At 38.6% G+C, this 25,060-nt stretch overlaps 1 protein-coding gene across 2 annotated transcripts; it reads right to left on the bottom strand.

The window, feature by feature from the left end:
- On the bottom strand, positions 1 to 24,947 carry mtrr (5-methyltetrahydrofolate-homocysteine methyltransferase reductase). Of its 2 annotated transcripts, none has more exons than XM_033985866.2 (15): positions 24,890 to 24,947; positions 24,227 to 24,371; positions 23,937 to 24,090; positions 23,677 to 23,794; positions 23,204 to 23,600; positions 23,014 to 23,127; positions 22,773 to 22,926; positions 22,557 to 22,645; positions 22,297 to 22,477; positions 17,565 to 17,607; positions 15,327 to 15,489; positions 14,451 to 14,569; positions 6,999 to 7,091; positions 2,460 to 2,657; positions 1 to 1,760 (listed from the first exon to the last, which is right to left on the bottom strand). In XM_033985866.2, exons 2-15 carry the CDS (start codon positions 24,368 to 24,370, stop codon positions 1,616 to 1,618), a joined length of 2,112 nt encoding a protein of 703 aa, XP_033841757.1. In that variant the 5' UTR covers position 24,371; positions 24,890 to 24,947; the 3' UTR covers positions 1 to 1,615. The 2 variants fall into 2 exon arrangements, with proteins under 2 accessions (XP_033841757.1, XP_055085929.1); XM_055229954.1 differs by lacking the exon at positions 24,890 to 24,947 and adding an exon at positions 24,553 to 24,651.
- Positions 24,948 to 25,060: the final 113 nt, after the last annotated feature.

Below are 25,060 nucleotides of genomic sequence, written 5' to 3' on the forward strand. Positions count from 1 at the left end.
CACACATGGAGCAGCAGTGTTTGTTCTCACCACTCAATAAAAGATTTACTCGAGTTTGCGGGTCCTAGAAAAGTTTGCTTTTAAAGAACTGGAAGTCTCAAGGTTACATGAAGGCTCGAAGTAACAGAACAAATGTGCAATGTTTCGTGACGATGATGAAATTCAGGCCGCCATAAAAACTGCATTAAAATTATAAAATATGCTAAATTAAGAAATGTGGGTGGATGGGGGCAGAGAGGTTAGTGCCCTTTGCTACTCAGTACAGAGGCTGTGATTCACCAACAAAGAGTAACAGCAGTCTCTTGGATGGACTGCTCCTGGTGTGTGTGTGTATGTATGTATACAGTGTATCTATATATGTGTGTATATCTATAACAGGTGACTTGAAATTGTCCATAAGTTTTAACTTGATGAAATGGTTGTCAGCGTGTTTTAAAATATCAGCAGTAGAGATGTCATTTAAGTGTTGTAATTAGAAGAAACATCACAATTTAACAATTCTTCACGATTATTGGCACCATGACCAAACAACAGTCAGTCTTAATCTGCATTCATTCAGTGTATAATAGCTCACTACTCCTTCATTATGTGACAAGCTTTAAGAAATCAAACTCTCTGAATGATAAAGTTAAAGTGACATAAACTGCCTTAGTTTTCTGGTGTATAGACTGAATTGAAATGAACTTTCGATTATAACGGGGGACAACAGTAGCTCAGTTGGTAGAGTGAGGAGACTGATCCAATGGTTGGTGGTTCCAATCCCGCTCTCATGGTGTCCTTTGGCAAGATACTTAACCCACCTCGCCCCAGAGTCTGCGTACACCAGTGTATGAATGTGTGTGTGAATGTGAGTGGTTCCTTGATGTGAAGCGCTTTGAATGCCTTGAAGCTGACATAGCGCTATATAAAAATGTGACCACTTAGCTTATTTCTTCAGCTCTTAACATTATATTCTGACCTGAATGATCACGATTACTGATTAACCGTAAAACCTTACATTCCAAAACAGCAGCTAACTCGCCATTGTCTAGACTGACCCTCAAACATAGATCCATAGCTGTTGAATTAATTAGTAAAATAATACATTTTTAATAAGGTAAAAAAGTGCATCAACTGGCAGTGAGCAGTCATCCACTTAAAAAAAAGTCTTGAAGTGTTTCGCCTGAACGATAATAACCACTTACGGGCTCTGTGTATGTCGATAAAGAACTTCAGATTGAAATGTTGTTTTCCATCGGCCTGAAAGTATATCCTCCCTCCCTCCACTCTCACTCCACTCCAAATCTCTCCATCACCGCCGACGGAAGTGAATGTCTATTCCATAGAAAGGACAGGAGCGCGCGCTTGTCGACGCTAAAAGCTTTCTCACGCTGCTAGAACAATCAGCTGCAGCCCTATTGGCCTGCCAAGGTCATTTGTGTTGGGCGCAGCAATACCCAAGGTGACGTAACGGACCCTTATCCCCGGGTCAAGCTCCGGTCCATCTTTGAGCTGTTGTGCTGTGTAAACTACCTCTGGGCTTTGGCTTTAGCAGTCAGACTTTTTCCACTATTTTTCTAAAGAATCTAAAGGTTATAGCTGAGCGCAGTGATTTTTCTGAGAGCAGGCAGCAGAGTCAGCCCCAGATGTCTTGTAAGTAGCGCTTTTCTTCCCTCAGCATCGCCAGTGTCTTCATGGCCTCCAGTTGGTCCACCTGGAGTTCAGTTTTGATCATCTCCATCAGTGTGTCGTTCACGTCCTTGGCCATGTTCTTTGCGTCCCTGGTGAGAAAACTGAATTAATGAAAGGGCACCATGTCGAATATAATTAGCACTAATGTTGCAGCTTCATATCTGGTGTTTTACCATCCCACTGTGTCAGAGCAGACCATTTTCTGTTCAATTTGGACTTTAATAAAAGACTTTTTCACACTGTATGGTAAATAGTTAGTTGGTTCACATTAATAATTATAATTTTAAAACAAGGATTTAAGACTAAGAACACAGACAAAACTAATTATATTGAAAGGGAGAAACATTGTACAATTTATTTTACTAATATTTAAAAAGTGCACTATGTAACTTTTCTGGTGGAGGGTTCGTGATCTGCTTGTCTGCATGGAGACAATTAATGATGGATACGTTTAATACCATATTGAGGAAGATCTCAAGCAAAGCAATAACGTCACCATGGAAATAAACCAGTGGCGAACCCCCTGCCAGAAATGTTACATGGTGCACCTTTAATTATTAATTATGTATTAAACCCATATACAATTTGCACACTAAAGCCAAAAACACAGTTATGTGTTACATGATTGAATTGATAAATAAATATGGACAGGCACTGACCTATCTCTCAAACTGTCATTGGATTTTTAAATAAACACAACACAATATATTTACATAGAGTATGCCATAACGAGGACAGCGATGTGTGTTTTACAGTGAATAAATTGTACATATGTTATGATTTCTCACCCGCACACATAGATGTAGCCGCCTCTCTGCAGCAGGATGCTGGTTATGGCCTTGCTGTCGAAGAGCAGTTTGTGTTGGACGTATTTGGGTCGTGTGGATGACTCGGTGACCTCCTCTTCCACTTCCTCGTTGTCTCTTGAGAAACAAACTTTGAGGTGGTTCAATGTGCCGCTGGACACGAAACCCTCCAGCTCCTCTCTGCAAAAGGGAGATCAATTTGTTTAATTTATTTAAATCTGGTTCTTCCAGGTTTTTCAAGGACATTACCCTTTGAATCAAAGGGGATAGATCTGTTTAGATGTAGACCATTTCTGAAATACCTCACAAAAAAGGTCTGTATATATAAAACACTATAAATCCCTTCTCACTAGATAAGTAATCATGTTGTGCTTATACTTATACTCCTTCAAGGTAATTAGCCCTGTTGTCAAATGCCCTGCAAGACACAACCCACGAAATGCTTCCTCCGAACACCAATGCTGTCAATCTTGATAAAACCGAACAGTAACGGGCAAAGGTCTGAGCAAAACTGTGCCAGACATCCAATTTATCTTGTTTAACGAGAAAAAAGCCGAAAAAATATAGATTTCCGAAGCAAGGTCGGCCCCTGTTATAAGCATCTTTTTGCAATCAATTCTCCCAGCCTTGCATTTGGGTCTATAACCTTGCTCCCTATCAGTGGTTCGCCTGCCAACTACTCCTGCTTCAGTGTTTTGTACAGAGCCTGGGGTCCTATTGGAGAGGAAAGACACGAGGAGTGAGAGAGAGGGGGGCTTCTCTGTGGCTCTGAGCTGCTTGTTTAAAGTTAAGCAGTCGGAATAAGCAAAAACACACTACAAGCATGATCGTGTGTGAAGGTCTGTGCCTACGGGATCTGGGCTCTGCAGCAAAACCAACACTAAAAATAATGCAAAAAACCTCACTTGAATAGCAAGAGGGAAGAAGAAATTTTGTGTTCAAATTGCTCTTGGCAATGTCTCTAAGAAATAGTAATAAATCTATTGTTCATGCTCTGTATATTTGCATGGACAAGATATAAATCATAATGTCCCACTATGAAAATCTAAGTTACAATGTTGTATTGCTATTACTAAATGGAAGAAAAAAAATCAGTGGTAGAAAAAGTACACAATTTTTTTTTTTAATTAAGTAAAAGTATAGATACCAGAGCAAATGATATGAATGATGAGCAATGATAAAATGTACTTAAGTAAAAGCCTTAATGTACTCAAAAGTAAAAGTATTTCATGTAGGTTTTGAGCTCTAATAAAGCTTCAGATGTAGTGATTTTGATAAAGATTTGTGCTGAATTTTGTTCAACAGAAGCAACTGAATCAATTGGTTTTTGTTGTTTTTTTTGCTATCCGTTTTTATTTGTATATTATGTTTGTTCAAACAAATAATGTGTTTAAAATAAACCCCCAGGTCTCAAACAATAATGAAAAATACATTTACTTTTCAGTCCTATTCAAAAATGTAGAGAAGTACAGATGCCTGCTCTCACATGTAGCAAAGTAAAAGTAAAAAGTATCCACTTAAAAATGTACTCAAGTACAGTTCTTTACTACTTTTACTTTGTTACGTTCCACCACTACAACAAATTAGAAAATGCATGTATTTAATATAATAAAATTGATGAACGCTGCAGTGTTTGTTTGTTTTTTCAATTGAGCACCTGCTTATGAAAGTGCTTGCATGATTTTACATAATATAAAACATTACTAATATTCTCTACAAAAGATTTAGATGGAATCAATAATTCTTCATTAAGTTGAAATAAACAAATGATTTGGAAATGATAAACATCCATTACAAATGTGAGGAATGGCTGAAGCTCGCTGGTTTGACAGTTGATTTAAATCATTATGGAGCGATTACCTCTGTGGCAGGAAGCTGGCAAAAAACAGCCCAGCTGAATTTGTTGAAGAAAAAACATTTGGTTTTTCTAAAGGGTTAATATTTACTGTTTATACACAACAGCTTGTGGAAGTATCTCCAGATCTTACAGTGAATGTGTGCAGTTCCACCTTAAAGCCTGTTCTAAGGCACAATCAGACGCACATTAAAGGCGTTCAGAAGGGAGCAGTGCAGAGTGACAGCAGCCTCTCACAGAGATGGTAAGTGCTGCCGTTGATTGTAGCTCTGCGTGTTTGTTTTTGCTGATGAAAAATGTCTAGATGAGATAACAGAACATCCTGTCTTCACCCTGTGTGACATCGGTGTTCAGGGGCACAGCTGCGCTCCTCAGGTCACAGGGACACACACACACGGCCATCTTAAAACAGCCAGGCTTTGTTTACAGATGGTGTATGGATCAATTTGTATAATTCATTTTACAAGGTTTTATAGGATACAATAGCAGCAGAATAGCAGACTTACCTTGTTATTAAAGGTCCTGTGTTATGCAAAATTGATTCTTGTGAGCTTTAAGCCATCATATAAGGTTGTCACCTCCCCAAAAACATACCTGAAGTTGTGTTTTGCTTCATTCACACATCTTTGAGTAATTATTAGTCTGTCTACATCTCCAAAGCTCAAAATGCTCTGTTCCACCTTGTGATGTCATGAAGTGCTAGTTTTCAAGTTAACAGCTCCTTTTACCTTTAGTTCAGTAGCGTTTGGCAATTCCTGGGCTTAAATCATCTAAATGATAGTGAAGGTGTATGGAGGTTAAAAACAAAGTGGAGCACTTCCTGTATTACCACATGACATCACAAGATGGAACAGAGTTTTTTCCGTTTGAGAGAACTCAGCCTAAATGTGCAGGATTCGTTTGTTAAATGTATGTGAATGAAACAAAAACACAACTCCAAGTATGTCTGTGATGATGCAACAACATAGATCAGAAATTAGCCTAATATGGGACCATTCATGTTTTTTCTACATGTTTTGTATATGAGCTCTACCTACATAAACCTTACCCATTTCTGGCATATTTACACACCTGAATGTATTCATATTTTACATTTGAAGGTACAATACTGCCACCTACCTACCTACTAACAAGCCCTGAGGTGGAAAAATTACTTCATATTATCCTAAAGTAATAGCTTACTTTACTAAACAACTTCAAACTACATGTAACATAATTAATAATGCCATCTTTAAAAGTACTTGCTTCACCTTAAAGTAACACTTCATCACATTACTGTTACCCCCATTATTAATCAAAGGAGCACTACGGGACCTTTCTTTTGGCTACGTCCATCATTTGTTTCATTGCTTTATGTTTCATTGAAATAGTAAACGTATCTATTTTGCATTTACAAATTTACAGATATTTTTTGTTTTTTATGGTTAAAAAACAGGTGTCGGACCCTGTTTTTTAACTGTTACATACTGTTACATAACTGTTACATAGTACACCTTTAAAATTCCAGTACCATAAAATAGCATGACCACTACAACAACTATTTGCACCAATTTCTACAGAAACTAACCAAAAGGCACTTGGTTTCTTTTAAGTGTAATAACTGTAGTTTAATGATAGTTGTAACATAAAGCCAGAGACACAGAGTTTGTAAACTTTTCTATAATGTACTAGCTACCTATTTCTTATCCGTCATATTCCTCCAACACTGGGACAGGACAGTCTTGCACATCATTTCAAATGCAATACAAATGCAAAGCAGGATATATCTTCAATTCAATAGGAGTCAGTATCACTGCTGTGTCGGAATCCAGCAGACGCAAATGTATTGGTACTATTCAGCAGCAGGTATGTTGTTCTCAGTGCACTAACCTATTTAAACAGCACTTCACAGGAGGCACATAAAACAAGCACTAATCGGCTCGGTCAACACTGTGGGGGTGTGAAGCACAGACACACTTGTACAACAGCCTTTGAGTCTCCATTTAACAAAGGCGTGCAGTGAAACAAAGGGGAGCAAACAACATACTGGCGCCTCCTCTGCTGATATTAACAATGCTAATTCATTCACATGTACTTATACTACTGAGACAGTGGGCACAGCGAGATTCAGGTATTCAAACAAATGCACAGCAATATCCAAATTCACTCACTACTGATGGCTACCACTTATCAGTCTGGTATGCCTTTTGTCGAATATGCAATCTCATGAATCTTTTGTTGTGAAAAATTCAATAAATGCTTGCCTGGTTAGAATAATTTAACAAAAATATCCACCAATTAGCTCTGTAAACCATTCAAACTGTCACATAACCTTTTACATGACCTGTTCAGCCTTATTCTTTTGTATTAGCAAAAATATTTTCCACATTCACGACGAAGAGACACGTGTCCTTGATTAAAATAGTATTGCTTTGCTTTTGAATTTATTCATACAGGTTTCTCTTGAGAACAACTTTTAGCACAGTGTAACACGCTGAAGTGCATACAATACACCCACATTGCATTCATACAGAGCAATGTTCATAATGATGGGTCACATATTTTAATATATGGAGTGCACGTGGCAAGGTGAAAATAGTGTATGCGCTTTACAAAAGGTTAGCGAGGGAATTTGCAAGTTCAAGGGGCTTTATGATAAAAGTTTCGAAAAATACATTGAAAAGTACCTGAAAAGGAAATCTTTATCTTTATGCCGGCATCCAAAGTAGAGCCACGTCTCGCCAAATGCCACCCCCGGGTTCTCCTGCCTCTGCTTCTCCCTGAAAGTCAAACAATCGGCTGTTAGCATTCAATCAATAACAAGAGTTGCGTGGAGCAGACAGGGGAGAGGAGAGTGAGTCCTTCCATGTACAAAGGTTAAAGACAAGCAGTGACAGCATTAAGCACTGTCTGCACTGTCAGTACAGCCGGGGCCACCATTGTCCTAATGCACTGAAATGACAATACAAGCCACAGCAAGGGCAGTGTGTGATTACATTACACCAGGAAATAGGCCTCTAGAGCAGGACGCTGATGTGATGTGATCTCAGAAACTACAGATTAAACTGGACATATTTGGAACATCACTATAACAAAACTTCTACAAACATGAAATCAAGTGGTGCCAAGATTATTTGGTAAATCAGTATTCATGGTTATTAAGGTCACAAATAATCATGAGAACGAAAACAGGCCTGTAATAATTGTGGGGATTTTAGAAGGGAAAATATGAAAGTTCAATTCAATCCATGCTCCAAACGTAAACCTGCATGTAAAGAGCTATAGAACATAACTCTTGATAAAGGCAGCACTAGTGACATAACAGAGAAATTATAATCCATTCAACAATATGTGTAGAAATGTCTGTAGATGTTTTCTTTCATTCAAAGTTTAAACATCTTTCCAACCAGTAAAAAAGTGTTTTTTTCCCTTTCTTCATGGGTCACTACAACAAACCAGACACATAAAACACATTCAGTTTAATCAAATGAAAAAGCTAAACATGAGATTTCTGACTGAGCACCACCGCTAGTCCTTGCACCACAGTTTTAGACCAACAGCTTTGGGGTAATTTGAAGCAAGTTGATGTTTATTGTGTGTGGGAGTCTTATCTCCCAAAGTGCTTCGACGCCAATGTAAAATTCAAGCATAAAAAAGCCTTATGGCTTAGAAGTTCTGGCTGAGCTCCCAGAGTCTTTTACATGCACCAGTCGCTTCTCAGTGGAGGCCTGTATCTGCTGTATACACCTGCCGTAAAGGTGACGCCGATAACAACAGTTGACCCCTTTCATGATGCCATCAGTCAGCCAGGCCTAGACGAGCCAGGATTCCTCTGTAACCCCAGATAAGTGAAGACAGAGAGCTGCTATTGACCAACCGCAAAGAACCAGAAGAGCAGGAATACCAACACCAGCTGTGGACATCCTCCCTGTGTCTCCAACTTCTGTTTACGAAGGATAAGATGTTGCTTCAGTTAAACTTTTCTCTTTTTGCAGTAAAACACAGGAATCAACTTATTTTCTCTTCTGCAGTGATTTGCATACGGATTAGACTGACGCGCTGGTTACACACAGCTTGTCATTGGATTACGTGCAAAATCCTAAAATAAAAAATGGCATTGACTTGCATAATGGTTTAGAATAGGATTTACACCAAATTCCCTATGCAATAATTTCTCTCAAGATTACAACAAATTTAATCAATGTGCAGCAATTTCAATGTTTTTGTTTTGTATACTTAGTGAGCCTGAGAAACTGGAGGTCGCAAAAGAAGCATTTGACTGCATTCATGATTTTTACTAAAATACCAAAATATGAATATATACTGGTAGATACAGATTTGGAGTGACTTATCCATGCGTTTGTCTCCAGTAGGTTAGACTACTGTAACGGCCTGCTCACTGGCCTTCTAAACAAGCGGTAAAATAGCTGCAGTACATTCAGAACACTGCTGCTCAGGTCCTGACTAGAACAAGAAAGTACTTCACACATGTGTCCTGTGCTCAGGTCTCTGGCTCCTGTGGCTCAGAGAATAGACTAAGCAGCTCTGCTTGTGAGTCTCTCCCACATCTCCCACATATTAGTACCATATAAACCATCTCGTGCTCTGAGGACTTCAGGGACCGTCCTCCTGCTGGTGCCCAGAGTCAGGACTAAACATGAGGAATCAGTGTTTCAGTTTTATGGAGCTAAAACCTAGAACAGTCTTCCTGAAATGTGAGACAGGTCTCTACGTTTACAATGTTTAAATCCAGGCTCAAAATGGTTCTGTTTATCTGTGCATATGACTGAAAGGTTTGTATTGTGCACTCTTCTCTTTTAATAATTTTATGATAATTATTTATATTTTGATTTGTCTGTATTGCGATTTTAATCCCATTCTTATTCTATAAAGCACTTTCAATTTCTTTGTGTGTACTGTATAAATAACTGTATAAAATATAACTGTATAAATAAACTTGTCTTGCCTTGCCATGAATGTGATTATGAATCTCTATTTGCACTTGACACCTATGTATATTTGTTATGGACAACAACAGAATGTGCGATAAAACCATCTACTTGTCTAAATAAGTTGAATTTTATATGAATTTTATTTTTTCCACTTTTTTTTTATCCTTTCGGTGCCTGAAATCACACTCAGCAAATTAATATTGTGAGTAGAAGGAACAATTTTGGAGCCTTGACCTTTTAATGCATCAACTTGTTTAATTAAATGAAAATCTGGTCAGTTAATAAAGCTTTAAGGGCGAGTTTGTTTGAACTGCGTGGCGGTGCTAACAGAGCTGTCTGCCTGACTCCATCCAAATGCTCAGATCCCGCCCATTAGCATCCTGGACGAGATTCTTCTGATCTGCAAACAGCCTCAAGTCAACTCATTTTAGTGGGCCTCCTCTGCTCTCCTCCGCCGCCTGCCCTAAAGGGATCAATACCAATATGAAAAACCTGGATTCCATTCTGAGCAGACCACAGCGGCGCCTTTGCCTGAATACAAATCAGAGCTCTACGCTAGAATTGGCTGCAATGCGATCCCCAGGGAAAGAACCCTCTATAGAGTCCTCCGTTTTGGGGTGGGAATCAGGGCTGGTTGCCTATCAGCATCGTTTACATGATCAGCGGGTGGGGGGAAACTGCAAGGCAAGCTGCGCTGCCGACGACTTGGTAAACATCACAATTATCTCATAACTTTCATCCCGTTTTCTTTGCAAGCTGAGCGCAAGTGCTCTGGTGTCTTTTCAGGCATACAAACAAGGAGCAACTTCACCAAATGCCGAAACACAACAACAGCTTGGGGCTTAATCATTGAAATTACTTTGCAAAAATTACCGTAGCAAACACACTGTACATGTTAAATTAAAATCATCTTCACTTAAAGGACAACAAGACGCTGATCCTAATTGTAATCGGCTGCCTGTTTAGAGAGATAAGTGAACGCTCGGTGTCTGCAAACACACAAACTTGAATTGAACTTGTGACAGCAGATGTGGGCCAACTAAGCCTCTGGGCATCCCCAAATATTAATTTAAGCAAACTTATTTTTCAGTTTTTAAATGAAAGCTTATTAAAGGGATTATTGCTAACAGTTAGACACAAATAGGTTAAAATATGGCCGCACTTGTTACTTACTGGGAGGCATTTTCACAAAACAAGTTTCTGACCTTAGAATCTCTTCCTGCACTTGCTAAAAACCTCTCCACTTGAGTAAAGCACTCTGAAAAGAGATATTGATTAACAGTGGGGATGTAGTGAGGGGGCGATCGAACTGTCCCTGTGTTGTCCTGTAGCTTAGTAGACCTGGTTAAGCCTCAAAGGCAAATACAATACTCCAGTGACAGTTGGATGATTGTATTCTCTGATCTGGACATGATGTCAGCTGCACTGGCCCTGTGTGAAATTTTGATTCTGTATAATTAGGATTATGATATTGTTTGACCAGACTGTGCATGTAAACTGTTGGAACAAATAGTTTAAAACATGTAGCACTGGAAGTATCGTCAAATAATAACATATATATCCCACACTATAATGGACAAGTCATTAGGCCCATTACAAAACAGACTGTATTTACTCAATAGTTCACATGACTGTAATAATTAAACGTCTAGCCCTGTCATGATAACACATTTGGAAGCGCGATTATATTTCCTTTAGCAATATAAACCATAAACAACCATATTGAAACTAATTATACCACTGAACCAACAACCTGTAAGTAGAATTCTCCTCACAAACAAAAACTCCAATAAATAAATAACCGAATGAAACACTTTAGTAGAGTTTGTATCTAGAATGAGTCATAGATGTTATTTATTAAAACCTCTGCAGCTCAAATCTTATCGTAGAACAGGAAAAATAACTAAAAGTTCCCCACTGGTGCAAAGAAAAAGCCCCCACGATAAATACTGACTCAAAAAAAATAGTTTAATCTCAGATATACTGAACGATAAAGTGATGTAGTAATTATCGTGACAGGCCTATAAAGATCCCTGGAATTTGTTCAAGGGAATATTTTATACACTCACAAGCCAACACCATCTTATATAAGAGTTATGGTGGGAGGGGTGTCAAATCTGTGATATGCAAAAGGCAACCAAAGTAGTCACTCTGAAATAGAAGTTTGGTGCCAATGTAAGACTCTCAGCTCCAGACACTACGCTTCTGTCCTTGCCTTTAACATTAAGATCTGTACCATCTGATATTTTGACACATGCCCATTGCTTCCGGACCCCAGAGGTGCAAATGGCTTGAAAGGCCCACCTCAACATCCATCGGCTCTCCTCCGACACCGTTTACCCTTACACTCACCTCTGCCACAATCACCACACAGCAAAACAGAGCCGCCGTCCTGGGATTCACAGACAATTGGACCTGACTGGGCCGCAACCTCATTCATACAGAGAAACACTTCGACAGGAAGAAAAAATAAAAGGCTCAAGTTGAGGTGAACGCGGGCAACAATTGGGTATTAGTATGGCGGGCTCGGTCACACTAAATCCTTTTGACAGCTCATCTGGATTTCTGCACTCAATTTATCCACATCAAATCAAACTAAATGTCACAGTATCCTTTGGCAGAAAATGGCCACAGTCAAGTTGGGCTTTGTTACAATAACCAGTTTTGAAGTGTGATAAGGAGGTCACAAAATCTGGTTTTAGTGTTATAATTATTGTGACTAGTGATGGGACTTTTGGTTCTTTTATGGGATCCGAATCTTTTGAATCTGTTCATTTGAAAGAGCCGTTGAAAAAACTGGGCCTATTTATATGACAGAAGCCAATGTGAGAACTCATTTTATCTACAAACTAATCCCAGAGAGAAACGATCAAGGCTCAGATGTGTTTAAAATGGTTCAAACTGAGAGTGGGAGTGTGTTAACCCTTTGCAATACAATAATAATATTAGAAAAACTTTATTACAAAGTCAAATATGTGCACAAAGCTCTCACTTGTGTTGCCTGCTCTGCTTCTGTGCTGATTCTTGTGTTGGTTTAGCGTTAATCAGGATAAAAATGCATACAAATACTCTTTTAAAAAATAAGATTTCCAACCGTTCATGTTAAGGAACCGTTCAAAAGAGCCGACTTGTTCAGATCACTAATTATGACCAGAAACAACATTATTTTACGATTTTTCACAGTTACAGTCTGACAACATATCCAACCATGAAAATCCTTCATCCTTTTTAATTCCCAATGTCTAAAACACATTAAATTGAATTGAAATGACTTAGTACAAATTAGTGTTGTCATGATACTAACATTTGAAGCTCGATTTTGATACTAAGGAATAGACTCGATACTCGGTACCAATTCCGATAACACAATGAAAATAAAAAGCATTACTTAGAGAATGTAATTTTCAACATTAAATCATATATTCCCATGTGGCCTTATATCTTTGTAATCCCTCAGTCATCCAGGTAGGTTCCATAGTGGTCCATGGGCGTATACTATCCTATGTGTCTTATACTTGTTCTGATACAGATCAAGATCATTCTAGAGCAGGGGCCTCAAACTCAAATTAGCCGGGGGCCGCAGGAGGCAAAGTCTGGGTGAGGCTGGGCTTATCAGGTATTTAAAATTTTCTCAAAGGTCATCGCTGTTTTCAACTTACATGAGGAAATATGCCAATTCTTGTGGATTTTATAGATATACATCGTTATTTGTTGAATCTTTTGCGACGGGAGGAGACAGCGCGAGTGACACGTGGTAAAGCCACACTAACATTAAACTTTCATATTGTCCTGCGGGCCACAAAATATCCTCTCGCGGGCCGCAATTGGCCCCCAGGCCGCGAGTTTGAGACTCCTGTTCTAGAGGTATTCAGGTTAATTAAGGTTAATTTCTGTCCTATGAATGTGATTATTTCAGTTTTGATGCCTGCTCAAATGTTTTGAAACTCGTTTTAGTATCAATTTATTTCAAAATTTTGATACTTTTGACAACTCAGTGCAAATAACGAGTACATATTAAATTCTGCACCCAAAAATAAACCTGGTTATGTGTAATTTATTGAACAATATCAGCCCAATATCAAGTGCCAAGTCTCTGGATTTCTCCATCTGGATGTCTGGACTTTTCACGTTGATGCCGATCCCCCCCTCCATGCTTTAACACAGGGCTGTTCATTACACACAAGTCATAAACCTTTTGCATCGGGAGACTAATTTATTCCTGTTGAGAGGAGCCAAGCATCTGAAATAATCCCTGGCGTGATCACAGCTCGCGCCGATAGATTTATTATGCTTTATGACTTGTACATGACGTCGACTTTTATCGGTTTTGAGCAGGGGCCTATTTAATTGTCTCGGCAAATTACACAAAGATGATGCACACTTAGCATTACTTGAGCATTGTGAGCTTTCATTACTCAGCAAACACAATAAACAACTGAAGACCATACCCATCTTTGACGTGGCAGTGATGGATTATATACAGCGTCTCAGTTTGTCAGTTAATGTGTTTTTATGAAAAGGTTTGTGTGCCATTTTTCATATTTTTAGAGAACCTGAAAACAATGTTCATTTGGTGTGCACACACTATAGTCCTGGTTTAGTCTTATTAAATCTGGTTCACAAGGATGCAAGATTATATGCAATCAAATCAAAATTACAATTTGAATTTGTCTATGAAATTCCCCAGTCGTCAAGGTATGATCCATTGAAGCCGAAGGAGCAGCTTGGATGAGCAGTGAAAAGTCTTCCCTCCAACAACTTTTTGTCCAGTTGATAGATTTGAATTTTTCTTTTACAATTTATTAGTATTATTTTTTATTTACTTAATTTAATTTTTTTATTATTTATATTTTTTTATTTTATTTGCATTTATTTATTTATTTAATTAATTAATACAATGTGCAGAACAAACAGCACATCTTGTCTCCAGTGTGTCAAACTGTGTACAATATCAATGTACTGTGAAATGCATGGGATTTTTGTATTACCGGTAGTTTAGTATATTAAAGTTTCTGGACACTTTTAAAACTATGAACTTTATACTTTTTCTTGATAATTGAAATAGTAAATATAACTACAATTGCACTACTTGCTGCCAGATTTTTTTCCCCAAAATAGACAAACTAGTTTGCAGATATTTATGTTGAGTTTGTAAGAAATAAATACTGTCTCAAAAGCAAAATGTACCTCTGCTGCAGAAAACCGATGAAGGGTGCGACTCCTGTGCCTGGTCCGACCATCACCAGAGGCGCAGAGGGGTCAGAGGGCGCGCGGAAGGAGCAGTTCGGCCGCAAACTCACATGAACCTAGAGTCAAAGGACATAACACAAAACACAATATGAATTAATGAGGCTAATTACAGCAATGCTCCCAGTGCACTGAGGGATTCAATTGATTTATTGATCAACTACTGAGAAATACTAATGAGAAAGTTTATGTGCGCAAAATATAATCTATAGTTTGTATTAGTTCGGATTCACAGTAAATGCAAAATCAGCGACCAGTGAAGTTTAAAACTTTTCAAAGTAGATAAAACATTTGGTCTACAGTGTTACAAATATAATAGAGCCTTTAGTGTTATGGGTTCAAGTTGGAATAGTTAAACAGAATTAAAGTCAGAATAAGAACCTTTTTAGCTCTGTTGATAAAGGTGATCAAACATATAAGTAGTATGTATAGTAAAAGCGGATGTGAAAAAAAACAGTAAAATGTAAAATGCTTCCCCATCTTTTTTTGTGCAGCTCAGCCCAAAACTCACAAAATTATAATTTAATACGAAACAGCAGTTCTCCATCCAACCAGGCTAGAATGCTTTACCCCACAGTTATAATGGAGCAACTCTTGAACTATGATATTTGTCAGGGGCAGTCACCTCAATTGGCATTTTAATAGAATGAGACAAGACAGAGAGGGAGGGACATTTAACCTTTTCATTTTGGAGTAGAAACTATTAAACCGCCTTTGACCACATGTACTTTCAAATTAGAACACTTAAAATATATCAAGCAAGTCGGAGGAAGGGCCAACATTTTTTAGCTCATCATTTTCCAGTGAACTCATTACCTTTGGCAGAAGCTGGCCGCCGGAGGACTGCAGGGCCGGGCTGATGAGGTCAAACAGCCAACCAGTACACAAGCCGCGCCTCCCATCGGGCCGCCACGAGCATGCCGGGAATTCCACCACGTTGAAGACGAAATGCACCTTTCCTTGGTGCCTCAGACAGGAGCTACAGAGAGATGGAGCATGGAGAGAAGCAGATAGACAGAGACAGCGAGGAGAATGGAAACAACAGGGAGTGTATCAGAGTGCATGTGGGTGGGTATTTATCACATCGTAGGGACTAGAATCTGTACGCACACTCGGTTCATAAAAGGGAACTGCCTCCTTTATGAGAACAAACATCAGATCCCCACGTGAATCCTGAACTAGATCAACAACATGGTTTAAAGTTAAGATATGGGTCACAAAAGGTTAGGATTAAGCAAGTAATGACTATGGCTAAGGGCAGGATGAGTCTCCAAGTAATGAATGCAAGTCAATGTAATGTCCTCAAAAAGCACGGAAACTGAAAAAGTGTGTGTATGTGTGTATATATGTGTGGCAGACAAACTGAAGAAAATATATCAACAATGTGTAAAAGTATTGAACATTTCCAAAAAGTTGGAACACTGAAAAAATAGACAGAGAAACTAAATGCATTGATCCGTAAATTCAATTTGTTACCCCTATCTCAGCTTACCCAAATATTCAACAAATTCAAAAGAACAACTCTTTTAAAATGTCTCGCTTAAGACATTTTCTGATGTGGATATGTTTACATGAGTTTTACAGATCAGTGACTTTCAAATGTATTAATTTTATCTTTTATACTGCATTGTGTTTTTGTGACCCTAATGAGGTAAAGAAACACTTTTCAGATAAGCAATTAGAGAATATTGGTAAACCGACAGTGAACGCCAATTAAAAGTACAAGCCAAACATCTGACGAGCGTTGACTTTGAGTAGTGAGCTACACAGCCTCACTACATCTGTTTGTCAAAGGCTGGTCTCATATAAAAGACTGAGCGGGAATAAGCCAGCCTCGGCTCTGTAGTCCAGAGTATGTGGCTGTAGAGCAGCGTTCGCAGTCCCTCTCACTCCCATCCTTCACTCTCTCTGTTCCTGTGGGCCACTGGAGACCTCTATTGACCACAGCATCAATAATGCAGGCCTCTAATGTGTCTCTGCACCATCTGATAAACTACAGCCACCACAGTCTCTGCTGCCTCTCAGCCCAAACACACAGCGAGCACAAGAGCAGCGGACCAGGTCTAATGACAGGGGCTGGGGACTTTGACAAGAGCACAATAACAAATCAATGACAGAACAAAGATTGGTTAAGTTAAGATGCAGTACACACTAGCAATTTCTAAAGTACACCATGTATTTTTCTGACTGACACTAGGTCTGCACAAACCTCCACTGCTAATGTCAAGTAATCCTTTTAAAGGTGCATTATGTAGTTTTTCTGGTGGGGGGGTCTGCCACCGGCATGTCTCCATGGAGATGATTTGACTTTGCCTTGGGTTTATTCAGTTACAAGTGTTTTGATTGCTAAAAAACTCGGCTCTCCACAGATCTGACCTGTACCTTGGTCTGGTGGCATCACCAGCTTGTCTCCATGGAGATAAGCCTAATACTGTGGAACATTCCAGCCAAAGCAATATCATCTCCATGGAGAGGAGCAGATGGTGGATCCACCATCTAAATAATTTGGTTACAGATCAGTTTGTTAAAACAAAGTAATTCCACTCAGGGTTTCCAAGATTCCTCATCTCTGTGCCTCCTTCTCTGGTTCTCACCATTTCTGCTTCTTACACCATGTTTTTTATATATTCCTTGGTGAATTGAAGCTCAGGGAATGCAGTCTATAAATCCCTGTTGGGGCTTTGCGATCTTGTGATATTGGGTTAGACTAGAGTAGGCTTATTGTCTGCACTTTTAAAGAAGCAACAAGATAATCTGGGACCTTTGTCAACTTTTAGCAAGCCCTTGTAGTGTTTGCAGGGGATTCTATGCCCTTCTCAGAGAAGTAAAATACAAATTGTTAAAATACAATGTCATAACCAAGCCAAAATAAATGGAGTTTATGTGTAAATCACTGTGTAGGAGACAAATGTGTGGCATTACAATACATTACGGTTTTGTTTAAAAGCTAATAAGAAAATAACTTACAAAACTCACACAGATTTGACAGAAGTGACAGAAAAAGCTGAGGTACACTAGGAATTGCACAGACTACTACAGCATGCAGTATCTCACCTTGCTGCTGAGTACGGCCGGGGCTGCAGTTTAGGCAGGTGCTCTGAAAATGGAAAAAATATATATAAATAAATTACAACTGTCAATCACCCTCTTCCTCACATGGATTGAGTTTCACAGACAAGCCTGACCGAGATGAGAAAGAATGAGTGAATGTCGTCTTGGTCTGTTGAGACTTCTCTCTACCTATAGCGTTCCTACTTCCTCCTGGGCTAGATATATACATACATACAACTGCCTTATTTCTAGGACGCACTTCTATATTTATGAAATTACAAACTCAGGGTTATGGTGTCCCAAGTGTCCAGATGTGGAGCCAGTAGGAAACCGCTTATTCAGTCCATGAAGGTGCCCTCTTTCGACTAATGGGAAAGGTGTATTACATTGGTGAGGAGGTGTCAGTTAATCAGAGGAAGTTGTAAGAGTTGACTTTGCCACCCTTGCAGCAGACTGGCACAATGATATTTGCAAGTTTATATGAGAAATGCGTTCCCGACGTACTCCCCTGCCTGGTATCTTGGAGATGGATGAACAAGGGAAAGTCAAGCCGTACCATATGCGCCATCTAAGGCCTTACAACAACACATTTTTCTGCTAAATTGCTGTGTGAGACAAACAGCTGGACTGAATCTGCTCACTCCTCTTCTTTTTTCAAACATAAACAGCTCAGAGTGTTAAGGAGACAGCTCAGAGATGTGATGTCAATTTATTCAACCAACGCATTTACCTGCTGCACTTAAAACTAAGCTCAAAGTATTTTTTATACGCTACAAAAAGGCAGATTAAAAACCTTGCTGATAACTAAAAGCAATGTGTCCTTGTTAGGTTGGTTCTATGCTGCTCAAATTTTTTATTGCTCAAAATCATTTCAATTAATAAAAAAGACATTTTTTAAAAAGAATGACCTGTGCAAAATGATATTCAACCAGTACAAAACCAGCATTAAGCTTAGATCAAGACAAAACTTAACAAGGACCTTTTTCTTAAAGGTGCATCGTGTAACTTTCCTAGTACAGGATGGTGATAGTATTACTTTGCCTGGAATATTACACAGTACGGCTTTAAAGAAGACATTAAGACTTTAAAACTTGTGTCTGCTGTATACAGTATTTATATAATCTATGGCACCTGTGTACCATTATGTTATAATTTGCACATTTTAAATCACAACATTCATCTAAAATGTAATAAAAGTAACAACCCCACTCACTTCCACATTAGAAAACAGTAGCTGTTGGCACTTCCTACAGGTAGCTGCACTTCACACTAGTGAGTAGTGGATTTTTTCATTGCACCAAAACAACTACCCGATGCTGCTAAATTCCACACATATCATCGTTTAAGATAAAATACAATAATGAAGTAACTACAGAGCAGTGAATGTGTCCCGCTGGCAGTGAAAACTGATTGGTAATATGGCGTCTTGAAAATATGCAATTAAAGACTACCGGTACTCAAACATGCACAAATCAGGGTAAATACTACTGGTACATATTCAGTTGAAGATAACTGAATATGTTTTACTTTGAACAATTTCCTTTACATTTATGTGAGATGTTCTATACACTGCATATAGTGTGTGCTCCTTTTGAAGATTTATACTATGTTGCTTTGTGAACAAGAACACACCCCATCTATTAGAGTGTGTATATATGAAGAGAAAAAGCTGCACTGTGGCTGACTCCTGCCTTTCTATCACAGTGTGACAGCATATGTCCAAAACACCAGACAATCAATCCATCATCTCACTCCACTGCACCTTGATGATAGCGCTGCTAGACACAAAGGATATATCCCGTTAGAGCCGTGCTAGTCGGGGGCTTCAGGATACACGATGCATTTCCAGAGAAGTTTTGGTTTTGAAAAAATACAGTCCCGCAGGCCCCCACTATGTTTTCTGAAATTATCATTTTCAGGGTATCATCGATCAAGCTGCTCACAACAATATAATCTGTTCCATCTCAAAACTTTGTGTGGTGTAATTTATATCCAAAGGTGCTGTTTTAAAAGGAAAAGGGAACCAACTTGCATTGACTTTTCTGTACTCATATATTCTTGCATTAGGAATCCTGGTTTCTATTACGATATTCCAGAGAATACTCCATTATTAACACAAAACTAATGTACCTGCAAGCTCATGCCTTTTTATTTGCCATGTCAGTTCTCAAGCACTGGTTATAGTTTCATAATTGAATAAGCTGTGAATGTATGTAGAAAACGATCTGAGAAGCCACACTTTTTACACCTTGTAGCTATTTTGAATGTAAATGACGCAACCTCTTGGGAAACAGACTTGGTTGCACAGGGCCAGAGTTTTAAAGTAATTGTTACTTGGTATGATTGCATTTGAGCTGGGAGGAAAATGAAAAATATGCGCTAAGACAGCACACTGTTCCCTCGGGTTATGACCTCAAAACTTTTCTTGTGACACTATAGCTGAGACAATAAAGCCTGTAACAAGAGAGCTGACTTTCTCTATGTATTTTCCTATATACACCAGCAGCATGCACTTGGCCAAAGACATGTGGACTTTATCCAGATCTTCCCTTGTTATTAATAGTTACTTCATATCAGCATAAACACAAACACCTCCCATACGCCCGGGGTAATGGACCAAGTGCAAAATGCAGCAGAACACTTTTAACACCCTGAGTCAGGACTGCCCCCTGCCCCGGTCTGCCCCACCAATCTCACGCCCTTGCAAAGTCAGTGGCTCACCAGTAAACAGCCCCAATGGTCCCCTCCTAAGAACAGCTGGTGCCCCGGAGGCCCTCCAACCTCATATTTTTCACTTGAGCAGAATTGTCCGGATTGCCAAATTCAGCTTCGGACCAGCACAGTAAAAAAAAAAGGTGCTGTTGTTGGCAAATAGGCCAAAAATAACAGTGACACGAGGAAGAGCATAAGTGTGACACAGCTGTTTTAGAGGGCGGCTCAACGCGCAAAGAAAAGTACGGCCAAACTCATTTCACTGTCTGATAAGTTTTAGTCAACGCTTATTAAATCTATACTCAGCCAAAAGCATTAATGGGCTGGAAGAAAATGATTTGGCAAGGATTAAAATAAAAAGGACTTTGATGGCTCAAAACATAACTATAATGACTATAACAGTCTATTATTTTCACAGCAAAAGATGGACAAAAGGCAAGTGAAAAAAATATAAATTGAATTCCTCACACCTAATAAAGTATCATCAAATGTAATACATAGCTGAAATATTACAAAAGAGCAACCATGACCTATCAAAGACTAACCTGACTGTTGTATTGATCACTCCTCTGTATCAACGTGTTTGATCTACTGCCCATGTTTGTTCTGTGAAGCATCTTGTCTGAATCTGATCATTTGCGCAACTGACAACTCAACTCAACAAGCTTTTTCCTTCCTTTGCTGGGGCTACAGTGACCCCTACAGTATGGAACATGTACATACTGAAATACACTATATGAATGACACTTCAAATATAAAAAAAAACCCTCAATTATCATAGCCTGGGGTCTCAAACTAAAGTGAAACATTTGGGAGTTTACCTGTGACTTTTATTCACAGCTGCAGTGCATAAATCTCAGTCTCATATCAATCATTGTAATTCCCATTTGTTCCACACATGTACCAAAGAGGCTTTTTAATTAAGAAGAAGCATCTGGTATTGTAACTCGACAAAAGAACAGAGATAAAAGTTTGAAATATATTCCAGGATTTTCTTCCTTTGTTTGTGCTACTTGCTGCACTTGCGTATCATGTCCAGTGGTGCATTTACACGTGTTTGGTCCTGGTCTAGTCCAGGTTTAGTTCCCGGTTCAGTCCCATTTTAGTGTCCCATTTTGATATGTATCCAAGTAATGTAATTTATAGATCCCTTGTCTTTAGGTGTATTTCATGTTTGTGTTTTATTTTTAGGTTTTTAAATGTTTTTACTTGCTATTACTTACCAACTACTATTAGTTACCATACATGTGGTAGAAAGTACAGTTTGACTACTGTACCATAAAATGTGATTTGAAATAGCTACTTAAAAGGTCCTATATTACACAAAATTAAGCCTTGTGAGCTTTAAGCCATATTATAACAATACCTTCTTAAAAACACACCTGGAGCTGTGTTTTGTTTGATTCACACATGTTCGAGTAAACCTTTATTATTAGGCTGTGTACATCCCAAAAGCTCAAAATGCTCTGTTCCACCTTGTGATGTCATTAAGCAGTAGTTTTCAAGTTAACGGCAAATCTATGGCTGAAATTATCCAAATGACTCTGGTGAAGGTGTACGGAGGTTAAAAACATAGTGTAGCACTTCCTGTAGCACTACGTGACATCACAAGGTGGAACAGAGTGTTTTCAGTTTGAGAGAAGAACATGGCCTAAATATGCAGGGTTTGTGTGAGAAACAAAACACAACTCCAGGTATGTTTTTGATGAGGAAACAACATTAAAACACTCCAAGGAAAAGCAAAACAGGATACATTGGTGACACAATCGCAATTTAAAAATCTGGTTACAAACTTTTAAACACACGCCTGCATCTGTTTTTAATGTTTTATATGGACTTGTATACTTGTTGTTTTGCATATATTGTAAACAGGGCACCCATGAAAAAGAGAGCCCAAGTGCTCTCATTGGGTTCCATCAAATATGTATAAATACATAAATAAATAAAGACAAATAATAAATAACACTGATCAGAAAATAGCCTTTAAAGCTTCCAGATCTTCTTTACTGTGTTTGAGACTAACCTATGAGGAGGCTGAGCGGAGGCCGACAGGACGGAAAGGCAGAGAGCAGCTCCAGAACACTGAGGCTTTGGTCTCGGACAAACATGTTATAGTCAGCAGCGCCCTGTCTACTGCACAGCTCCTGAAGTCTCCTCTTCTGTGTGCTGTCGTCAGTATATTCCACTAATGCTCGAACAAACGCCTAATAGAACAAAACAAGAAGAATAAAATACCAAACTATCAATTACAGCATGTGGTGACCATTTTTACGAATGACTAACCTTTTTGGGAACGTTTCTTATTTCTAGACACCACGTTAGCAGGTAAAGCAGTGAAACGTTGTCAGGGATGTGAGATGGGACCTGGGCACCTGGGCCAAAAGAAAATGTTGTAGTTAAACCCACAGGGAAATTAGGAGCACTGTGCCGCATAATAGATACAGCATCATAATCATAATAATTAGCAGATGAAAGTACAGCCATCTCAAACCACTGTACCTTTTTTCTTTGTGTCCTTTAGTAGTGAAATAGAAGCATGGTGGTTTCTTTTGTCCCAAAGATCTAACCTGCGCAGCATCTCCTCCACTTCACCTGCTCTGTTTGGGCAAAACACATCAAACGCATCTCCGGGATGATAGTTCACTGGATATTGCTAAAAAAAATATATATATTATTGTTTATGATGTTTTATATCAAGTGTATGTATAATGAATTTTGAAAATCATATAGCATGGCTTACAGAGACATCCAGCTCGAGAAATAGTGCCGTCTTTACAGCATCCCCACTAGTCACTTTAACAGCTTTTGAGATGGGTACCTCATAGAGGGCATCTTTATTTGGAGGTCCACAAGTCTAAAAACAAACGTAATAAATATAGAACAATTTAATTATAACAAAATATAAGCATACATCTTTTGCAATATCTTACCTTGTCTTGTGCATCTACTTCCTGAAGAGCAACATCCAAGAACGGAGGAGGTAAAGCAGGAACATTGAGAGCCAACTCAGACAGAGGAGGTAGAGAGTTGGTTAGTGAAGGTGCACTGGTGATGTCAGTTCTGGTCTCTGATGATGCTGGTTTGGACTTAGTAATGGCAGTTTGTGTAACCATTGCTGCATGTTTACCAGTTGATATATTTGAGGTATTTTCTGGATTGGGCTGGTGATCACTGAGGCTTAGCTGGTTGAATTGCACATCTTGTAAGGTGGGAGTTTGTGTAACGTTTACTTTTAACTGATCATTTTTGTCTGAAGCCATTTTGTTGGATGCTTGTTTAATTGCTGCCCACAGTCCTTCAAGCCACGGGTCTACGACCAGCTCCAACCTGACAAGACAACATTCCCAATTATACATAATACACAAATACAAGAAAGCAATCAATAAAAGTTTTTTTTTCTTACCCAACACCATCATCGGCATATCCTGTTGCATAAAACTGTTTGGCTCCAAGTTCTAGCAAACGGCGCTCGATTGTCTTCCCACAATTACAGAAATTTGCATAATTTGTGTCTCCTAACGCTGAAGCAAAAATATAGAGGGAAATATGAGTTTTAATCAACTTTCAGTCTTCAGATACACTTGTCAAGTAATTTAATAATAATAATAATCATCATCGTCATACATTATTATTATTATTATTATTATTATTATTATTATTTACCTAAAAGTGCATAAGTCAGATGTTGGTATTGGTCAGGGGGAAGTGTCTTCTTCTTAATGCTCTTTACAAACTTCAGGGCATTGTCTGGCGGTTCTCCATCTCCAGTAGTGGACACAATGAAAACCACAGGAGCACTTTCTTTCTCTAAATTATACTGAAACAAAGGTAATATATCGTTAACAAACGGTTTATTACACACTATAAGTTTATTATACACAGTACTTTACAAAAACAGGACAAAGGGGTAATATTGTTAGATAGATGGCTGGTTCAGCATAAGCAACAAATACCTTTTCATTTTCATTCAAACAGCTGAGCTCTGCCACTAGTCCATGTTTGTCAGCCTCCTCAAATATCCCCTCTGCAATGGCCTGAGCCTGACCCTTTTGAGAGCCATAAAGTAACAAAAACCGAGGCTTTACTTCACATGGCATTCTGTGGTAAAACAAAATTACATAGGTGAAAGGTCAAAAATGAAGCAGGTATATAACTGTGTCATTATTCAGCAATAACACGTGGATCAAAAGTGATTAGTAGCACCAATCAATACATAAAAGCCTACTTTAACCCAGTGCATTATAATTAGATAAATTCCCAGCTGCAAACTTTACCTTACCTAAGCATGCATGATGCAATCAGACGTTTACTTGTAGATCTTTCCTTAATTTTAGCCCAGCTGCGAAGCCAATATGACACAGCAAACGCTACCATGAACAAGACCCCGATATCATGTTGTATTTTCGGAGTTATTGATTTTTGTAAGTGTTAAGGTCCAAAATAGTCCTAGCCTTTACTTTGAGCTGGACTAGCTGTCATTTGTAATAGTAAACCACACTCTAATTGGATTTTTATCTCTGTGATTACAACACAATACAAGAGTCTACAAATTCCCAACAAGTCAGAGAAAACTGTATATTAATTCATACATAATTTCACAGATAATAAAGCTGTACCTTATAAAACCGTGCTGTTTCTCAAGCTGCTAGTTCTCTCGTGTAGTGTGAATGTATGATCTCGCGAGAATATCAACGGGAATGGAAGAAACCAATTTGGATGAAAAACGTTTTAATGTTTTAATCATATAGACACGATACTTATTGACGCTAACCATACATTATCCAGTG

This window comes from Periophthalmus magnuspinnatus, chromosome 20 (assembly GCF_009829125.3).
Source record: "Periophthalmus magnuspinnatus isolate fPerMag1 chromosome 20, fPerMag1.2.pri, whole genome shotgun sequence".
NCBI lineage: Eukaryota > Metazoa > Chordata > Actinopteri > Gobiiformes > Gobiidae > Periophthalmus > Periophthalmus magnuspinnatus.

Bases quoted from the DNA above. Each gene is read 5' to 3' on its own strand.
- mtrr (XM_055229954.1), bottom strand. From the start codon at position 24,647: ATGGTAGCGTTTGCTGTGTCATATTGGCTTCGCAGCTGGGCTAAAATT. The intron at 22,646-22,772 runs GTACAGTGGTTT...CTTTTGGCCCAG, and splicing joins AAAGGACACAAAGAAAAAAG to GTGCCCAGGTCCCATCTCAC. The intron at 17,608-22,296 runs GTTAGTCTCAAA...TTCCATTTTCAG, and splicing joins TCCGCTCAGCCTCCTCATAG to AGCACCTGCCTAAACTGCAG.